At 58.1% G+C, this 16,112-nt stretch overlaps 2 protein-coding genes and 1 long non-coding RNA gene across 8 annotated transcripts; 1 reads left to right on the top strand and 2 right to left on the bottom strand.

Annotated features, from left to right (window-relative positions):
* Positions 1 to 244: 244 nt before the first annotated feature.
* On the bottom strand, positions 245 to 6,712 carry Akt1s1 (AKT1 substrate 1). Of its 6 annotated transcripts, none has more exons than XM_070000932.1 (6): positions 5,952 to 6,416; positions 5,272 to 5,610; positions 3,044 to 3,429; positions 1,975 to 2,052; positions 1,716 to 1,885; positions 245 to 1,160 (listed from the first exon to the last, which is right to left on the bottom strand). In XM_070000932.1, exons 3-6 carry the CDS (start codon positions 3,420 to 3,422, stop codon positions 1,017 to 1,019), a joined length of 771 nt encoding a protein of 256 aa, XP_069857033.1. In that variant the 5' UTR covers positions 3,423 to 3,429; positions 5,272 to 5,610; positions 5,952 to 6,416; the 3' UTR covers positions 245 to 1,016. The 6 variants fall into 6 exon arrangements, with proteins under 6 accessions (XP_069857033.1, XP_069857034.1, XP_069857032.1 ...); XM_070000933.1 differs by having other exon boundaries at positions 5,278 to 5,610; XM_070000931.1 differs by lacking the exons at positions 5,272 to 5,610; positions 5,952 to 6,416 and adding an exon at positions 6,425 to 6,712.
* Positions 6,713 to 6,971: 259 nt separating this feature from the next.
* Tbc1d17 (TBC1 domain family member 17) lies at positions 6,972 to 16,077 on the top strand. Its single transcript, XM_070000928.1, has 17 exons — positions 6,972 to 7,109; positions 7,459 to 7,557; positions 7,719 to 7,793; positions 9,255 to 9,378; positions 9,931 to 10,138; positions 10,670 to 10,781; positions 10,869 to 11,027; positions 11,262 to 11,390; positions 11,477 to 11,580; positions 12,127 to 12,221; positions 12,535 to 12,651; positions 12,728 to 12,828; positions 13,712 to 13,811; positions 14,662 to 14,759; positions 14,884 to 15,000; positions 15,302 to 15,388; positions 15,464 to 16,077. The coding sequence occupies exons 1-17, from the start codon at positions 7,089 to 7,091 to the stop codon at positions 15,659 to 15,661; spliced, it is 1,944 nt and encodes a 647-aa protein (XP_069857029.1). The 5' UTR covers positions 6,972 to 7,088; the 3' UTR covers positions 15,662 to 16,077.
* Positions 11,024 to 14,731, bottom strand: LOC138812773 (uncharacterized). Its single transcript, XR_011367638.1, has 3 exons — positions 14,647 to 14,731; positions 12,396 to 12,528; positions 11,024 to 11,214 (listed from the first exon to the last, which is right to left on the bottom strand). It is a non-coding gene; the product is annotated as an uncharacterized lncRNA (long non-coding RNA).
* Positions 16,078 to 16,112: the final 35 nt, after the last annotated feature.

Raw genomic sequence — 16,112 nt, 5'->3', positions numbered from 1 at the left:
GGTAGAGGGCTAACCTTGAGCTGAAGAGCTGAGGGACAGTGCCTAGGCCCAGAGTTGAGGCCCACAACCAAAAAAAAAAAGTCTCACCGACCTTCCTACCCTGGCGGGCTTTGAACTGTGATCCTCAGATTTCAGCCTCCTGAGTAGCTAGGATGACAGGCGTGAGCTACCAGTGCCCGGCTGGGGCAAATCTTTTCACCTCTGGCTTCAGAAAAGGTTCAGCACTCAACACCTGACACTCATGTATCAGAGGTAAAACTTTAATCTCAGAGCGCCCCTCCCAACTCCCGAATCCCACCCCACTCTCTTCCCCACGCCAGGGCAGGAGAGTGAAGCCCCTGCCCCCCACCTAGGGTGGACGAGGGCCCTTTAAGGCACCTGTGGGGGTGGGGGGAAAGGGGCGAGAGCTGGTAACGTCCTAAACCCAAGGACGAGAGATTGTTTGGCAGGCTGTTGTGGGACGGGCCGGTGACACGCAGGGACAGGACTGGGCCATCCCTGAGAAGTAGGGGTACAATTGTGAGGACGGGCAAAAAAAAAAGACCCGGCCCAGTAGTGTAAATTCGGGGCTCGGTAGGGGTGCTCGGCCACGCCTCCGCGCGGCTCATCGGAGCCGGTCGCGTGGAAGAGCTGCCCAGTCACCAGGCCGTAGACGCCACTAGCCAATCCTGGGGCTCGGCCGGGCGCTTTCCGGCCTGGAGCAGCAGTCGCGAGACTCAAAACTCGGTGGCTCGAAAGAACGACAGCGACTCAGTACTAGCCACGCCCCCGGGGAACGAGCCAATCCCACCGAGGAAAGAGACTGTCGCTGGGCAGAAAAAGGGCCGACGGACCAATCAGGAAACGGGACAGTCCGGGCCCCCTCACGCGGAGGCGGCGGGCCAGAAGGGAGTTGGGGATTGGCTGGGCCCCCCCAAGGCCGGGCCAGGACCCCTCTCCGATTGGCCAGCCCCGGGGGCGGGGCGGGGGCGTAGTGTGAGGCGGGCGGCCGTGGCCTGGAGCCTCGCTCCCGGGCCTCAGTACTTCCGCTTCAGCTTCTGGAAGTCGCTGGTGTTGAGGCGCGGCCGTGGCAGGTCCCCGAAGACCTGGGTGTCCTCGGCCTCCCGCAGCACCAGTGCGCGCATGCTGGCCGCGATGCGGTCCAGGTCGGGCGAGGAAGGCTGCGGAAACCGAGACCCCAGGGGTCAGAGCCTGCACTGGGGGCCCAGGCCCGCCCAGTGTGTCCAGCCCTGGTTCTGGTGCCTGGTCCACCTCGTCCTGCCCGGGGTAGGAGCTGCTGCACCCCACGCAGACACCACCTCCTCCAGGAAGCCTTCCTAGCCGCTCTGCCCTTTGCCGGCACCGCTCTGGGCCACCACGGCTGCCGTCCATTAGGCATGCACCTGCCACCCACCAGCAGGGAACCTCCATGGCCTCAGTCTCGCCTGGAAATAAGGGGCTATCAAGGACCCAGATGCAATGTCGGTGCAGGGACATCACACGGCCACCAAAAGCCATGGCCCAGGAGCCAGGAGGCTGAGCAGAAGAAAGGACAGCAGACATGGCAGGCCTCGGGGCCGAGTGTCCAGTAACTGGAGCTGCTTCCCACAAGGCACCAGGATACAGGGCCAAGGGGCTCTGGCGAGACCCCACGGCCAATCCAGGGGATGACAGTGCATCCCTGGAGGTAGTGGCTCTGACCCACCCCCCCTCCGCCCAGTCCCCCTTGCCCTCACCGGCCCATTCTCTTCATCTGAGGACCGTGCCTCTGCCCTCTTCTCCTTGAAGGCCCAGACAGGCACAGACACGGGCAAGGACTTGGCGTACTGCTGGGTGGGCAGTGCGGAGGCAGGGGGCACCGAGTAGGTGGTAGAGCCGGCTGGAGTCTCTTCACTTAGGCTGCCATCTGCAAGACCATGGCCGACTTCAGCCCCGTCTCTGCACAGGTCCCAGGCCCCAGGGGGACGAGGGGAGCCAGGGACAGGGGACACTCACCATCTGTGCTCTCGGGGTCTGACTCACAGAAGGGAGGCAGGTCCTGGAGGGTGGCGTCCTCGTCCATCACGAAGAGCCCTGTGGATGGCGCAGGCCCGTGGTCAGGCTGCCCATATTGCATGGCCCGCCTACAGCTGGCCATTGCCTCTGCTATGCCTGGCACCAGCCTCGTCACCAACGGAGCCATTCCTGTCCACCTGTTGCCCCTTGGGAGCCAACACCAAGCATGACTGGACACCTCTAACATGTCTGGGATGGTGTGACTCAAAACCCTTGCTGAGGGCTGGGAAGGTGGCTCAGTGGCAGAGTGCTTGCCTTGCATGCATGAGGTCCTGGGTTCGTTCCTCAGCTCCACATAAGCAGAAAAAGCTGGAAGTGGTGCTGTGGCTCAAGTGGTAGAGTGCTAGCCCTGAGCTGAAGAGCTGAGGGACAAGGCCCAGGCCCCGAGTTCAGGCCCACGCCACGACCCTTCCCCCACCCCCCCAAAAAAAAACCCTCGCTGACAGGAGGATGGAAGATGACTCCTACTTCACAGGTGGAGACGTGGGTTGTGTCATCTGCCCAAGAGCTCACAGCTTAAAAAGTGGCATCACCAGGAGGATTTGAACCCAGTACTCTGTCCTCTAGTCTGTGTGGTTTTCTCAGCAATGGAGAGGAGGCTGGCCATGAGTAATAACGAATGAAGAACTCTTACTCCTCAAAGCCCTAGTTACAGTCCAGTCTCGGAAGTATCCAACTTCCAAATTCATGCACGCACACATATGCAAACCACCTAGCATTCCCTGGCCGTGGCTCTTCTGGAAGGTGAGACCGCTAGCTCTGAGCCCTGACTTTGTGAAAACGTTGAGGCTCCCAAGAGCCTCAACAAAACCCAACTTTAGGACATAGGTATAAGGCTCAGTGAGGGTAACTGAGTGGTCTGAGGACACACAGCTCATTCTAAGCCAGCCTCCCTAGAGGATCTTGGGATCACAACATGAATGTCATTGGCAGTGTCCTTCCCAGGAGAGCCCCATTTGGAGAGCTGACCAGGGCCAGGCCATGGAACCCCCATCCAGAGCTCTCTCACCTCCATTATCACTGCCGCCCAGCCGGTCTCCAGAGGTCTCCGTCTCTGTGGGCTCATCCTCATCTTCCTCCTCCTCCTCTCGGGCCAGGGCTGGCCGGGGCGGGCTGGGTACAGGACTGGGTGGCTGTGGGGCGGGTGGGGGTCCAGGGGGCCGGGCTGCAGCGGCCGCCTTGTGAGCCTGTGCGATGTCATGGAGGCAGCGGCGGGCAGCCTCGGCCAGGGCTCCACGGCCATGGGCAGTGTAGGTGCAGGGCCCCGGGCGGGGGGGTGGAGGGGGCGCGGCGGTCAGGAGCACCAGCTCTGTGCCAGTCCGGGCTCGGAAGCGCTCGGCAGCCCCCACCACAGCCTCCCACAGCTCCTCCGGCCGCCCCGACGCCATCCGCGCCCTGTGGGCCAGAGCAGGAGAGGGGAACTGGGATAGCCTGGTGCCCGTGGGGCACTGAGCACCCATGGCACCCTGCTTGTCCCGGCTGACTGTGGTGCCTTCTCCAGACTTCCTACTTCCCCGACCCTCGCCACCTATCCTGTGTCACCATGTCCCTCATGGCTCATCCTCACCCTGGAGGTCGCAGCCTCTAGTGACAAGGTGGCTTATACCAGTAAGTGGGAGGAAAAGTTGTCAGTAGCGACCTGCCCACCACCAAGTCCATGCTGGGAGATGACATTTGAGACCCGCTGGCTGAAGAGAGTAGCTGGTTACGATGGATCCCAGCTGTTTCTCTCCTACAGCTGTAGCTAACGCTAAAAGACAATCGGGGCCCCGGCTCCCACCCTGCTGTCCTCTCCTGCTGAGGCGGACACTGGCCCACCTGGCACTGCCAATCTCTCAGCCCTGTGGAGGGGATTCTTCCTCACCCCAGGCTGCCATCCACAGTGCCTCAGTGTCGTGTTCCAGCCCCTTCCCTGTCCGCTCCCACGACTGGGCGGCCTGGGGAGGGAGCTGAGGAAGGGGAGAGCAGTGTGCACACCCACACCAAAGGCCTCCTTTCTCCCTGCGAGAGTTCTCTGAACGCCTGCATTCCCTCCACTCCAGCTCCTGTCATTCAAGCTGGTGACAGCTGTACCACTGCCTGCCTCCTCCATCAGTCTGTGAAGTCCCCCAGGCTAGGGCGCTATGCCCCTCCAGACAGGCCGGCCCCAGGCAGACTACAACAGTGAGAAAACCAAGAGGCAGAATGCTGGGTTTCTACCTGAACGCTGACTGAAAACTGCTGTGTGCCCTGGGCTCACATACTGGTTGTCTCTGTGCCTCTTTCTTCCCCATTAACCAAAGCAGTTGAAATAGAGCTAGCAGACAGCAGGGACCTCCTTGAAGAGGTAGTGAACACATTAGAGGAATTCAAGCCCAACATAGGCCACAGAATTCATTGTGTAGGCCTTTATCAGCGTCAGTCACGGGAGCCAATGTGCTGGAAACTTAACTTGTGCAAGGACTGCATACCTCTCACCTCCTAGCTCACTCACCAAGATGGAAGTTGCTAACTGAACAAGAGGAAGGCTAATCCAGGCAAGGCCCACACATGAGCCCTTCCTCACCTCCCTATGAGGGCTGTGATCATCACCCTGCCAACTAAGCCTCAGGGCCAGAAAGAGGCAGAATTGCAGTCATCACTTGGACAGCCTGGACTCAGAGCCAGAACTTGAACTCTGGCTCTGAGCATCTGGCTCTTGCTCAGCTTTTTGCTCACAGCTAGTGCTCTACCACTTGAGCCACACCTCTGACTCTGCTTTTTTGCTGGTTAATTGGCTTTTCTACCTGGGCTGACTTCAAAGCATGATTTCAGTCTCAGCCCCCTGAATAGTAAGGATTACAGATTTGAGCCACCAGACCACACCTGGCTCTTAAGCCTGTTCTTATCCCCACCAGCCACCCTGGCTGCCTTAGAAATTATAGTCTTGCCCTCCAGGAGGGAAAAGTGAGGCTCACACAAGCTGCCACACTGGCCAGTAGGCACACAGCTATCACGAGACCCAAGGGTTTCCTCCATCTGATGGAGGAAAAAGATGCTCAGGGCAAGGATGTGATTCGCCCAAGGACACATCAGCCTGGGTTCTCACTTTCCAGTCCCTAGGAAACAAGAGGCTTCCATTAAAATGACACCAGGGAAAGGACCCAGTCATTTCTGCACTAGATCTTGGGAATGAAACCAAGTGAATGGCTCGTGATCGTACCCGTACCCTCACTTCAGAGAGGAGCCAGTTTTGCAAAAAGGAAGAGGGCAACTTACACGGACCTCTCTGGGAAGGCCTGGGGACTCGGGGCCGTGACCCGACAGGAAAGTAGCCAAGTGGTGGCAGTCTCCTGGCCCTCCCTCCAGGAGGAAATCCTGTCGCCTCCTAGGAGCAGAGGCCTGGAGAGAGATGGGGCAGGAGACGAATATCCACCCTCCCAGGAGGGGGTGCGTAGGTGACAGGCCTCTCAAGAGGTGTAGACGGGGGAGTGTCCGCCAGTGACCGAGAGTCACTAGTGGGATACCCCACAGATCGGGAGTGAAGGCATGCTGGGGCGAGCTGAACGTCGGGCTCAGCACCCCACCACGCCCGGGAGCCAGCCAAGAACCACGGGTCTAGGAAGAAAACAGGAAATCCCGCCCAGGTGAGGGGCCAGGACCGGAAGTCCCGCCTTTGGCCGGGTGAGGGGCTCCCTGAACCCCCCGAACGACCCCGCGAAGCCGTGCGTACACTGCCCACGCCCAAGGCTAAGCACCCCAAGTGGATCTGAGCCCTGAAAGACGAGGCTGTCTACGATTTGCCTCGAGAAAGGCACGACAGGCTTCTGTGGGACACTCTGTTCCAGCACTCAACCGAGGGTCGCTGGACCCCTAACCAATGCCAGCTGGGCCCCTCCCGTTAGCCGCACTCTCTCCCAGCGCCCCTCGACCTCAGTACGGCCAAAGCTTCCCCATACCCGGGTTCACAACGCCGCCTCCACTCACGTGCCCGGAGCCAGCATGGACGGCCAGGCGCCGTCACCGCCCTCAAAAGGCATGGCGGCGCCCTACGTCATTTCCGCCTACATGTCCCGCCTCCTCGGCGCACACCCCACCTCCCTTTCCGGGGCCACCCAAGACAAATATGGCGGACACGGAGGCTTCATCCACCTTAGTGGACAATGACAAAAAGCAGAGTGCCCGTAAGGAAGATGGTGTGAGGTATCACCTGAGGCAGAAACTAGCCTAGACCAGTTTGATTGCCCCCAAGAAAGATGGCTGTCCGCACATGTTCACACAGGACCGTAATAAACCGAGGAAGCCACCAGACGTCCCTTCACTGGTAGTCGAGTTTTTAGACGCGAAGGGCACGGTGTCGGTCCGCAACATGACAGTCAGTCGGGTTTCACCTGTCCATCATGTATATGGGCTCTCCCTCCCTCCAACCTACCCCCCTTCCGCATCAAGCTGTCAAAGATCCAATATGGCAGTATTTCTTGCTTCGGTTTGCCCAGCTTCAAAATGGCGGCTCAACCCACTTTCCGCGGTGACTCAGGAACTCATCGGGGACGGCTTCGTCTCCGGGGCCGCTGGCGGCTTCGTCCCGTTATCCCGAGTCCCTCAGCGCCTCTGCGGCTGAACAGCTCCTCTCACCTTTTCCCTTATCTGTTCCCCTTTTCCAACACCTCGCTGCGGTGCCCCGCACTAACATGGCCGCGGCCGACTGCCTACGGCTGTGCCCTCGAGCAAAATGGCACGTGCTTTAGCGTCGGTGCCAGTACTCAAGATGGAGGAGGTGGGCGTTCCCGGGAGCGCGGGAGGCCAGAGGTGTGGCGCTCTGGGATCCACCCACTTGTTTACTTCGTGGCGCGAGTGGAAGCACTACGCATGCGTATTATCGCTGGCGGCCTCCACGCTCGCCGTCTGTCATGTGACTAGATTTTTTTTGTATTACTAGTCTCCCCCATTTTGACTGATGGTTTCGTCCACTCCAGCTCCAGTAAGGTAGGAGTGTTACCACTTGGCTAGCTTTGAGGGGAGTGCTCTCTCCGGATGTGACAACACGTTGACCCGGAAAAGGAGCTGGCCGGGACAGTGGGGCCTCAGCGGCGGCTATGGAAGAATCCGGCTACAGGGTAAGTACCCTGACCCCATTCCCTGGCTTGCGTCTATGCGAAACGCCCCCGTCGGGTAATGTGTTTCTCTCTCGTGGCGTGTGGGGACTCTGATGACCAGGCAGAGCCTCGGCAAACGCCGTCCCGCCATAAACGCGCTGTCACCCTTCCCTCCACGGTCCAGAGGGAGACAGCATTCCTAAGCCCCGCCCCCTTGGAATGCGCGCTGACACCGAACGCTGGGCGGGTCTCTGAGCCTGTCCACGCCTCCGCTCTGCGTCTCTGGCCCCGCCTTCCCTGCATTAGTTCCTCCCCCAGGCCGTTCCTATTGGTTGCCACCTGCCGGGCGCTTACTAAGTCCCTCCCGCAGGTGGTGTTTGAGAAGGGCGGTGTGTACCTACACACAAGCGCCAAGAAGCACCAGGACTCGGGTTCCCTCATCGCGGGCGTCATCCGTGTTGTGGAGAAGGTGAGACCGAAGGGATCCGGGCTGGGCGGGCCCCAGGCGGGAGGGAAGTCAACCTGAGGAGATCTTCGGAAGACCGGGGTGGGAACTAGAATGAGGTCGGGCTGTGGACAGCGAAAGGCTTTGGGGTGGGAGACCCACCAAGTCCCCCTCACTTCCCTCAGGACAATGACGTCCTCCTGCACTGGGCCCCGGTGGAGGAGGCCGGAGATTCCACGCAGATCCTCTTCTCCAAGAAGGTAGGCTTCCCGCTTTCCCCTTTTTGTTCATCTTTTCTGGACGCAGCGGTGGAAGGCATTGAATGAAACATTGCTGTGGGAGCCTGGCTGGAAAGTAGGTCCTCTCTGCTCCTCTGTTTCCTTGTCTGTGGGAAAGGAGAGATGCCCCTCCCTCTTTATTCCTGAGGGAGCCCTGGTGCGAGAGAAGGGGCAACAGCCTGGCTTCCAGTTGCTTGTAGTGTGACATATTCCTGTAGCAGTACGCCATCAAGGCCAGGCCCACTTGAGGCTCTCATCTCTTGCTTTATCTGCCACAATCCATCCTTCCTCCTTATCCTTCATGGGCATCAACAGCATTTCCTCAGCTCTCAGGACAGCTCTCATCTGCAGATTTCCTGGAGTCTGTCCAGCAGTCCCTTCAACCTAGTATTATTTCCCTTACTGGTACTATAGGAATGTAAGTGCATTATGACCCAGTGTATTTGCAGGGTTGTTTAGCCTCTTTTAGTTGGGGGTTTGAACTCAGGGCCTTCTCCTTGTGTCACACCAACCATCTTTTATGGCATTTTCAGGATTTCCGTTGTATAGCATGTGTTTATACTTGGTTTCTTCTTGAAGTTGAACAATATAGTGCTTTCACTTTTTTTGTGCCGAAACTAAGGGCATAAACTCAGGGTCTGATGCTTTCCCTTAGTTTGTTTTGCCTAAAGCTAGTGCTCTATCACTTGAACTACACCTTCTCATCTGGCTTTTTGGTGGTTAATTGGAGTCTCACAGACTATTCTGCATGGAGCTGGCTTTAGACCGCAGTGTTCAGATCTCAGTCTCTACAATAGCTAGGATTACAGGTGTGAGCCACCACCATCACCTAGCTAGTGTTTTCATCTTTTCTGTTTTCTTCTGAGATCAAAACTCAAACTCAGTACCTGATGCTTTTGCTCATTGGCTATTGCTCTACCACCTGAGCCACACTTCTAACCCCTAACTTTCACATTTTAAGGTGCCATGCGTAATTCTTCACTTACTAGTTTGGTGGGTTCTTGGGGTTTTATGCCTTTTACAAAATTGTTAGGGGTCTGGGAAGGTGGCTCAGTGGTAGAGCGCTCGCCTTGCATGCTTGAGGCCCTGGGTTCGATTCCTCAGTACCACATAAGCAGAATAAAAAAAAGCCAGAAGTGGCCTGTGGCTCAAGTGGTAGAGTGCTAACCTTGAGCTGAAGAGCTGAGGGACAGCACCCAGGCCCAGAGTTCAGGCCCCACGACCGGACCCAAAAAACAAAAAAAACTGTTAATAAGAATCCTGCTGCTTGTGCTCATTTGCGTGGGGCTTTGTGTTGTTTTCTCTCCCCTCCCAAGCTGAGGCCCTAATCCCTAGACCTTATATGCGTTAGGCCAGCACTCTACTCCTGCCTTCTAACAGGACCTTGAGGCTCTAATCTAGAACCTGAGTCTACAGCCCCTCTTTCTCCTTTCTTCCCCCAAGGACTCCAGTGGGGCTGAGTCTGGTACCTCTGAGGAGGAACCCACCTTTGACCCAGGTTATGAACCTGATTGGGCCGTCATCAGCACTGTGAGGCCACGGACCCACCATTCAGAGCCCAAGAAAGGTATGCTGATCAGTGCTCGACACCACCACCTGGGCAAGTGAGACCTATCTTGCCCTTAGTACTCATGGTTCCAGTATGGGCTTTCTGCCCACACTAAACATGGCTACCTGGGCTTTCCCACCACCAGGGAAGCAGAGTGAATTGGCCCTGGGCACCTTCATAATTCCCATCCCTGAAGGTTGCCAGGCCAGTGAGGACACGGGGACGCAGCTAGCTACACCTTCTTGGACCTGAAGAGGACTTGGGGCATCAAAATGGAGTATTGAGTTATTATTAGGAGAGAGGCAAGGCCGTTTGGGGAGAGGCATTTTCAGAGGTGGGCTCTGAGAGACACTGGGAAGTTTTCTCTTCCATTTCAAAGAGGTGCCTACATCAGGCCAGAAACAAGGAACTCTGGGCATACTGGAGAATATTTAGAGTATATTTGGTCCCTCTGTTGTGGCTCAGGTATGGGTGAAGAGGAGGTTAGAGGTGAGACTGACTGACATCAGCTTGCTCTGGCCCCCGCCTCCTGTACTGCCCCCAGCAGCATGCCATTCCCCCTGTCTCCAGGTGCAGAGCCTAACTCTCCCCGGGGCCCCTGGGCCTTCTCGGTCAGTCTGGGGGAGCTGAAGTCCATCCGCCGCTCCAAGCCAGGCCTCAGCTGGGCCTACTTGGTCCTGGTGACCCAGGCCGGAGGCTCCCTGCCTGCGCTACACTTCCACCATGGGGGCACCCGTGCCCTGCTCCGTGTCCTCAGCCGCTACCTGCTGTTGGCCAGGTGAGCTACCTGAGGGCCAGGCTCTCGGTGTCCCCCCCCCCCACTCCAAGCTGCAGCCCAACCCTCAGGGCTGTGTTGTGAAACACCCAGAGTTCAAATTGACATCAAAGAAGAAAAAGAAATTGACTCATGTAACTGAGAAAATAGTGTTCATTTCAGGCAGGACCAAGAGTTGCCCTTTCTCTCTGAGGTCCTGTTATCCTCTGGCCATGAGCAGCCCTGGCTTAACAGTCCCAGTGGAGAGAAAACTCTCTTGCTCTAGTGGAACAAAACCCCAGGGCTGCTTCTTAATTGGCTCTTCCCTGAGTCAGTTATCCTGGCCAGGGAAATGGAAGGCCCTCATTGGACAGCCTTGGGTCATGTGGGACCCACTGAGTTCCAGCTCTGATCTCTGCCCTCTCCCTGCAATTACATACACGGAGATGAGGCATTCTCAGGGTAGCTAGGACACTGGAACAAGTGTAGGTAGGGACAACCTGGGACACTGGGCCTTCCACCGTGTGTCACCTGTGCATCCCTCCCGCCTCCCAGCTCCCCACAGGACTCCCGCCTCTACCTTGTCTTCCCCCATGACTCCTCCGCCCTCTCCAACTCCTTCCACCACCTGCAGCTCTTCGACCAGGACAGTTCAAATGTGGTGTCTGTGAGTGTCCTTGCCTCTGCGCCTGGCAGGGTGCGGGCGGGGCGCAGCCTGCGTGGGAGCCGTGACAACTTTCCTCCTTGTCCCCAGCGCTTCCTGCAGGACCCTTACTCCACGACCTTCAGCAGCTTCTCCCGGGTGACCAACTTCTTCCGGGGAGCCCTCCAGCCACACCCCGAGGGGGCTTCCTCTCCTGACCTCCCACCTCCCGATGATGAAGCCGAGCCTGGATTCGAGGTCATCTCCTGTGTGAGTATCTGTGGGAACTTTCCGGGCACGCAGGCTGTCAGGTGACTTCCTTCCTCTGGGCCACAGTTTCCTCCTGGGGTCGTATAAGGAGTGACTTGCTAGCACCTGTGGGTGAGCTGGGCACAGAGGATTCCTGAGGCTTCCTCCCCTGACTTGAGGCTTTGTCCAGATGAGGGTTTAGTGCTACCTGGAGATGGGGACGGGGCAAGGACTCAGCCATGTTGGGCTCTGCAGGTGGAGCTGGGGCCCCGGCCCACTGTGGAGCGGGCTTCTCCGGTCACAGAGGAGGAGTGGGCGCGCCACATGAGCCCCGACGGCCGCCTGCAGCACGTGCCTGAGTTGAAGAACCGGATCTTCTCCGGGGTGAGCATGGGTGGATGGGGAGACAGGCCTGGGTTGGTGGGTGGCTTAGGAGGAAGCCCCCATGAACTGTCCCACTCCACCCCCAGGGACTGAGCCCCAGCCTGCGGCGAGAGGCCTGGAAGTTCCTCTTGGGCTACTTCAGCTGGGAGGACTCAGCTGAGGAACACAAGGCCCATGTGCGCAGGAAAACGTAAGTGGGAAAACGGAGCCTCAGGCTTTCATGTCTCCCGTGAGGCTTGGCCTTGAGCTGCGTAGGGACACCATGGACAGCCAATAGGACTGTTCCACAGACCCGCGTGACAAGCCTGCCACGTGGTTGCCAGGCACAATGGTGAACCAGCCAGACCCCTCTTGCTCGTATGGACCAGCTCCTATCTCCCATGCTGTTTTCATCCCTGTGCCACACTGCTTTAATAATCACAGCTTTGCAGTGTGTTTAGTCTCCCCCATGGGGCCCCTCTCACCTCATTCCTGATGTGTGTCATGTACTGGCTATGACTAGCCCCTTTGCTGGGCTTCATGAGTACAGCTGTACCCTACTCTTCCTGTCCCTGTGTACTTTCTAACAGAGGTGCCAGCCTCCCCCAAGTCCTGAGGTGGACTATCAGAAGGGGGAGGAGGGGTGGTAGCAAATGTGTCCTGGATCTTGGTAGGCGGAGCAGGGCTGTGGAGTGACTGGGACTTGGGGGATGGGATGGGGAGAGCTAGGATCTGTCATCTCCCACCCGCCCCTCAGAGATGAGTATTTTCGAATGAAGTTACAGTGGAAGTCGGTGAGCCCCGAGCAGGAACGGAGAAACTCGCTGCTGCACGGCTACCGCAGCCTTATTGGTGGGTACCACATGGAGGAGGGAGAGCTGCGGTCTGTGGTGTGGAGGGCAAGGGCAGAGGGCTCATCTCGGAGGGAGATGAAGATGGCACTGGTGGCAGTGTTGGCACATGGACCAGGACATGGGACGGGGGCTTGGGGTCCTGTCAGCTCCCACCTGCAGATCCTGCTCTTGCCTGTCTGGGCCTTGGTCTCCCCGTATGTGGTCAGCAGGGACAGCTGCAGGGTGGACGAGAGCCCATAGGAAGCACGGCGGCCAGCAGGGATGAGTCCGCTCACCTGTCTTGCGTTTGCTTCTGCATCGGGCCCCTACAGAGAGAGACGTGAGCCGCACGGACAGGACCAACAAATTTTACGAGGGCCCGGAGAACCCGGGGCTGGGTTTGCTCAACGACATCCTCCTCACCTACTGCATGTACCACTTCGACCTCGGTGAGGTACCCTGGGGGGGGCGAGGCCCCCGGGCGGCGCAGGCCCGGGGCCATCCCCTGACCCTGTGTTCTGTCAGGTTATGTCCAGGGCATGAGTGACCTCCTGTCCCCCATCCTCTACGTCCTTCAGAATGAGGTTGATGCCTTCTGGTGTTTCTGTGGCTTCATGGAGCTTGTGGTGAGGCTCGGGGAAGGGGGGGGGGGCGGGGGGAGGAGTTCGGGGGGGCGGGCAGGCCCTCCAGAGTGAGGGCCCCCAGGTGAGGACAGTGACTCCCACCTGTGATCCTAGCTTCTCAGGAGCCTGAGATTGGGAGGATCAAGGTCTGAGGTCAGCCTGGGCAAAAAGTTCTCAAAACTCCCTTCCATACCTATAGCTGGGCACAGAGGTATGCACCGTTCATCCCCGCTAGTCCAGGAAGTGTAAGTAGTGCAGGCCTGCCCAGCTATAAACACTAAGACCCTACTGGAAAATAACAAAAGCAAAATGAGCTGGACATCAGTGCTCACACCTGTAATCCTAGCTACTCAGGAGGCTGAGATCTCTGAAGATTGCAGTTCAGCCTGCCTTGACAGAAAAGTAAATATCTACAATTAGCCAGCAAAGAGTTGAAACTGAAGGCATGGCTCAAGTGATAACTCTTATCACTTGCCAGCTGTTAGCAGAAAAAGCAGAGGCCTGGAGGTCAAGTACCAGTAGCAGGGTACACACACACACACACAGCTGGAGGCATGAGCAAAAGACCCTGAGTTCAGGGGCTGGGAAGGTGGTTCAGTGGTAGAGTGCTTGTCTTGCATACATGAGGCCCTGGGTTCAATTCCTCAGCACCATGTAAGTAGAAAAAGCCCAAAGTGACTCTGTGGCTCAAGCGCTCGCCTTGAGCTGAAGAGCTGAGGGACAGCGTCCAGGCCCAGAGTTCAAGCCCCATGACTGACCAAAAAAAAAAAAAAAAAAAGACTCTGAGTTCAAACTTCAGTATTCTCACACACACACACACACACAAACACACACAAAACAGCTTCTGGCCCTTCATCCACCTTCCACTGCCACACTCCCCCCACAGCAGGGGAACTTTGAGGAGAGCCAGGAGACCATGAAGCGGCAGCTTGGCCAACTTCTGCTGCTCCTGAGGGTGCTGGACCAGCCACTCTGCGACTTCCTGGGTATGTCTCTAGGGTGGCAGGTAGGTGGGCATGGGACGTGGGACCAGGGACCTGGCCAAAACTTTCCTGTCAGTAGCCACAGAGAACACTAGGACTTGATAAGAACCAGAGAAACATCCCATATTTCCCAGAACCTAAGGCTTCTGGGTACGCGTGCGTGGCCTGGGCATTGTGAGCAGAGCTTCTGCAAGCACGATCGTGGCACCTGATATAGCCGGGCACCCAGCTGACCTGCCACACTCACTGCATCCCAAGTTGTGTCAACTGTGTTCTAGGTGTTGCTGGTACTTTTCAGAAATAAGGTTTCCCTTACCCCCAAAGTGGGGGGTTCTTGCTCTTCTCAGCCAGCTCTGGCTCACCTGGGCTGGGTCTGAAACTGCTTCTCAGGCCCCATAACCTGGCCAGAAACTTCCTTTCTCATCTCTTCTTTGTGAAAAGTGCTGGAAACTCAGATAACAAACTAAGGAGAACTCATGAGTGGATGTTTCCTCAAGGACGCGGCAGGACTGACTGTGGGGAGAGATGATGTATTCCTCCAGTTACTAACAAGGAAATAAAAGTTTTGGGCTGGGTGCTGGGCTAGTTCACGCCTGTAATCCTAACTCCTCAGCAAGCTGAGGCCTGAGGATCCCAGGATCCTCCTAAGACCTGAGGCCAACCTGAGTAAAGGGGACAGGCAGGGTGGGAAAGGTTCCCTGTGTGGCCACACGTTAGCTGCCCTGGTGGGTCTGGGACAGTCTGGGTCACTTCTCAGTGGATGGCCCTGCTGACCTGGAACAGGGCTGGTGGGAAATGTGGAAATCAGTGCCACTCACTGTCTCGTGGCCCAACAAACCTCTGTCCTCTGCAGACTCACAGGACTCTGGCTCTCTCTGCTTCTGCTTCCGGTGGCTGCTCATCTGGTTCAAGAGAGAGTTCCCTTTCCCCGACATCCTGCGGCTGTGGGAGGTGTGTAAAACAGCTTGGATGGAAGGGGTAGAGGAAGGAGAAGGGGGAGGAGCTGGGCGGTTGGGAGGCAGACCTGAGTAGAACCCCAGACAGAAGTCTCTTCTGCCCCCCCCCCCCCTCCCAGGTGCTGTGGACGGGACTTCCTGGCCCCAATCTGCACCTACTGGTGGCTTGTGCCATTCTGGACATGGAACGGGACACGCTCATGCTGTCTGGTTTTGGCTCTAATGAGATCCTTAAAGTGAGGGTTCCTCCAGCCTCCTGTGCCCCCTCTGGCCTGTGTGGAACCCGGATGCCTGTTGAGGGAGTGGGACTGGGGGTCTGTGGAGGGGAGGGGGTCTGTGGAGGAGGCAGGGCTCCTGTGGGGGGGGGCAATGGGACTGGGGGAGGCTGTGGAGGAGGCAGGACTCCTGTGGGGGAAGTGGGAATGGGAGGGATCCTGGGGGGACAGGGCACGTGGGGGAGTGGGAGGGAGGAGGAGGGAGGGCGCCTGTGGGGATGGTAGTAGGGGCGGCCGCAGGTCTGATCTCTCCCTCCCGCAGCACATCAACGAGCTGACCATGAAGCTGAGCGTGGAGGATGTGCTGACGCGGGCCGAAGCCCTGTACCGGCAGCTCACCGCCTGCCCAGTGAGTCCCCCCTCCTTCCCCCTCCCCTCCCTCTTCTCCCCAAAAGCTTGATTTTCATCCTCCCTGCTCCTCCAGGAGCTGCCCCACAACGTGCAAGAGGTCCTGGGTCTGGTGCCACCCTCTGAGCCCCACAGCCCTTCGCCCCCCGCCTCCCCGCTGCCTCTATCACCTGGGCGTGCCCCGCAAGCCCCACCAGCTCCCGCAGAGGCAGCCCCGCAGCCGGACAGCAGCCTGGAGATCCTGCCGGAGGAGGAGGACAGCACCAACGCCTAGAGGCCCAGCCGCTGGGGCCTGGACCCCGCCTGGGCGGGATCTGCTAGGGCGGCGACTCCTGATTGGCTGCTCTCAGTAAACTGACATTTTTGCTCAGTTGGCCTCGTGTTGGGGGGCAAAGCAGCTGTGCATTGACTTCCGCACAATGGGGGATGGCTTTCTGAGCCAGGTGTGACCACGTGACCGGGCCTGGCCAATGAGGCACGAGAGGTGGGCCCTGCGGCGCGGCGAGGGCGTGGCCCCGGAGGTGTGAAGACCGGAGCTCAGGCTGGGTAGCCCCTTGGAGATTGTTGGCGGGGCAGGGCCCCCAGGACACTGGTGTGTGGAGGCCTGTTGAATCCCACGGCCACCACTCGAGCCTGGCCTCCCAGCTACTGCTTATGTGAAAAAATAAACTCGTGTTTAACCTGCTTGCAGTCAGGGCTGCTGTCTCTTACTTTTTAGACGGGCT

This window comes from Dipodomys merriami, unplaced genomic scaffold (genome assembly GCF_024711535.1).
Source record: "Dipodomys merriami isolate MVZ:Mamm:240054 unplaced genomic scaffold, mDipMer1.0.p SCAF_57, whole genome shotgun sequence".
NCBI classification, from domain to species: domain Eukaryota; kingdom Metazoa; phylum Chordata; class Mammalia; order Rodentia; family Heteromyidae; genus Dipodomys; species Dipodomys merriami.
This window is presented reverse-complemented; position numbering and strand designations above follow the sequence as displayed.

What these genes read in the sequence shown, in the direction of transcription:
- Akt1s1 (XM_070000929.1), bottom strand. Translation starts at nt 6,032, where the DNA reads ATGCCTTTTGAGGGCGGTGACGGCGCCTGGCCGTCCATGCTGGCTCCG. An exon ending in TCCATGCTGGCTCCGGGCAC is followed by an intron (nt 3,430 to 5,979) that starts GTGAGTGGAGGC and finishes TCTGGCCCACAG; the next exon opens with GGCGCGGATGGCGTCGGGGC. An exon ending in CAGATGAAGAGAATGGGCCG is followed by an intron (nt 1,161 to 1,715) that starts GTGAGGGCAAGG and finishes CGGTTTCCGCAG; the next exon opens with CCTTCCTCGCCCGACCTGGA.
- Tbc1d17 (XM_070000928.1), top strand. Translation starts at nt 7,089, where the DNA reads ATGGAAGAATCCGGCTACAGG. An exon ending in GCCACTCTGCGACTTCCTGG is followed by an intron (nt 13,812 to 14,661) that starts GTATGTCTCTAG and finishes TGTCCTCTGCAG; the next exon opens with ACTCACAGGACTCTGGCTCT. An exon ending in ACATCCTGCGGCTGTGGGAG is followed by an intron (nt 14,760 to 14,883) that starts GTGTGTAAAACA and finishes CCCCCCTCCCAG; the next exon opens with GTGCTGTGGACGGGACTTCC.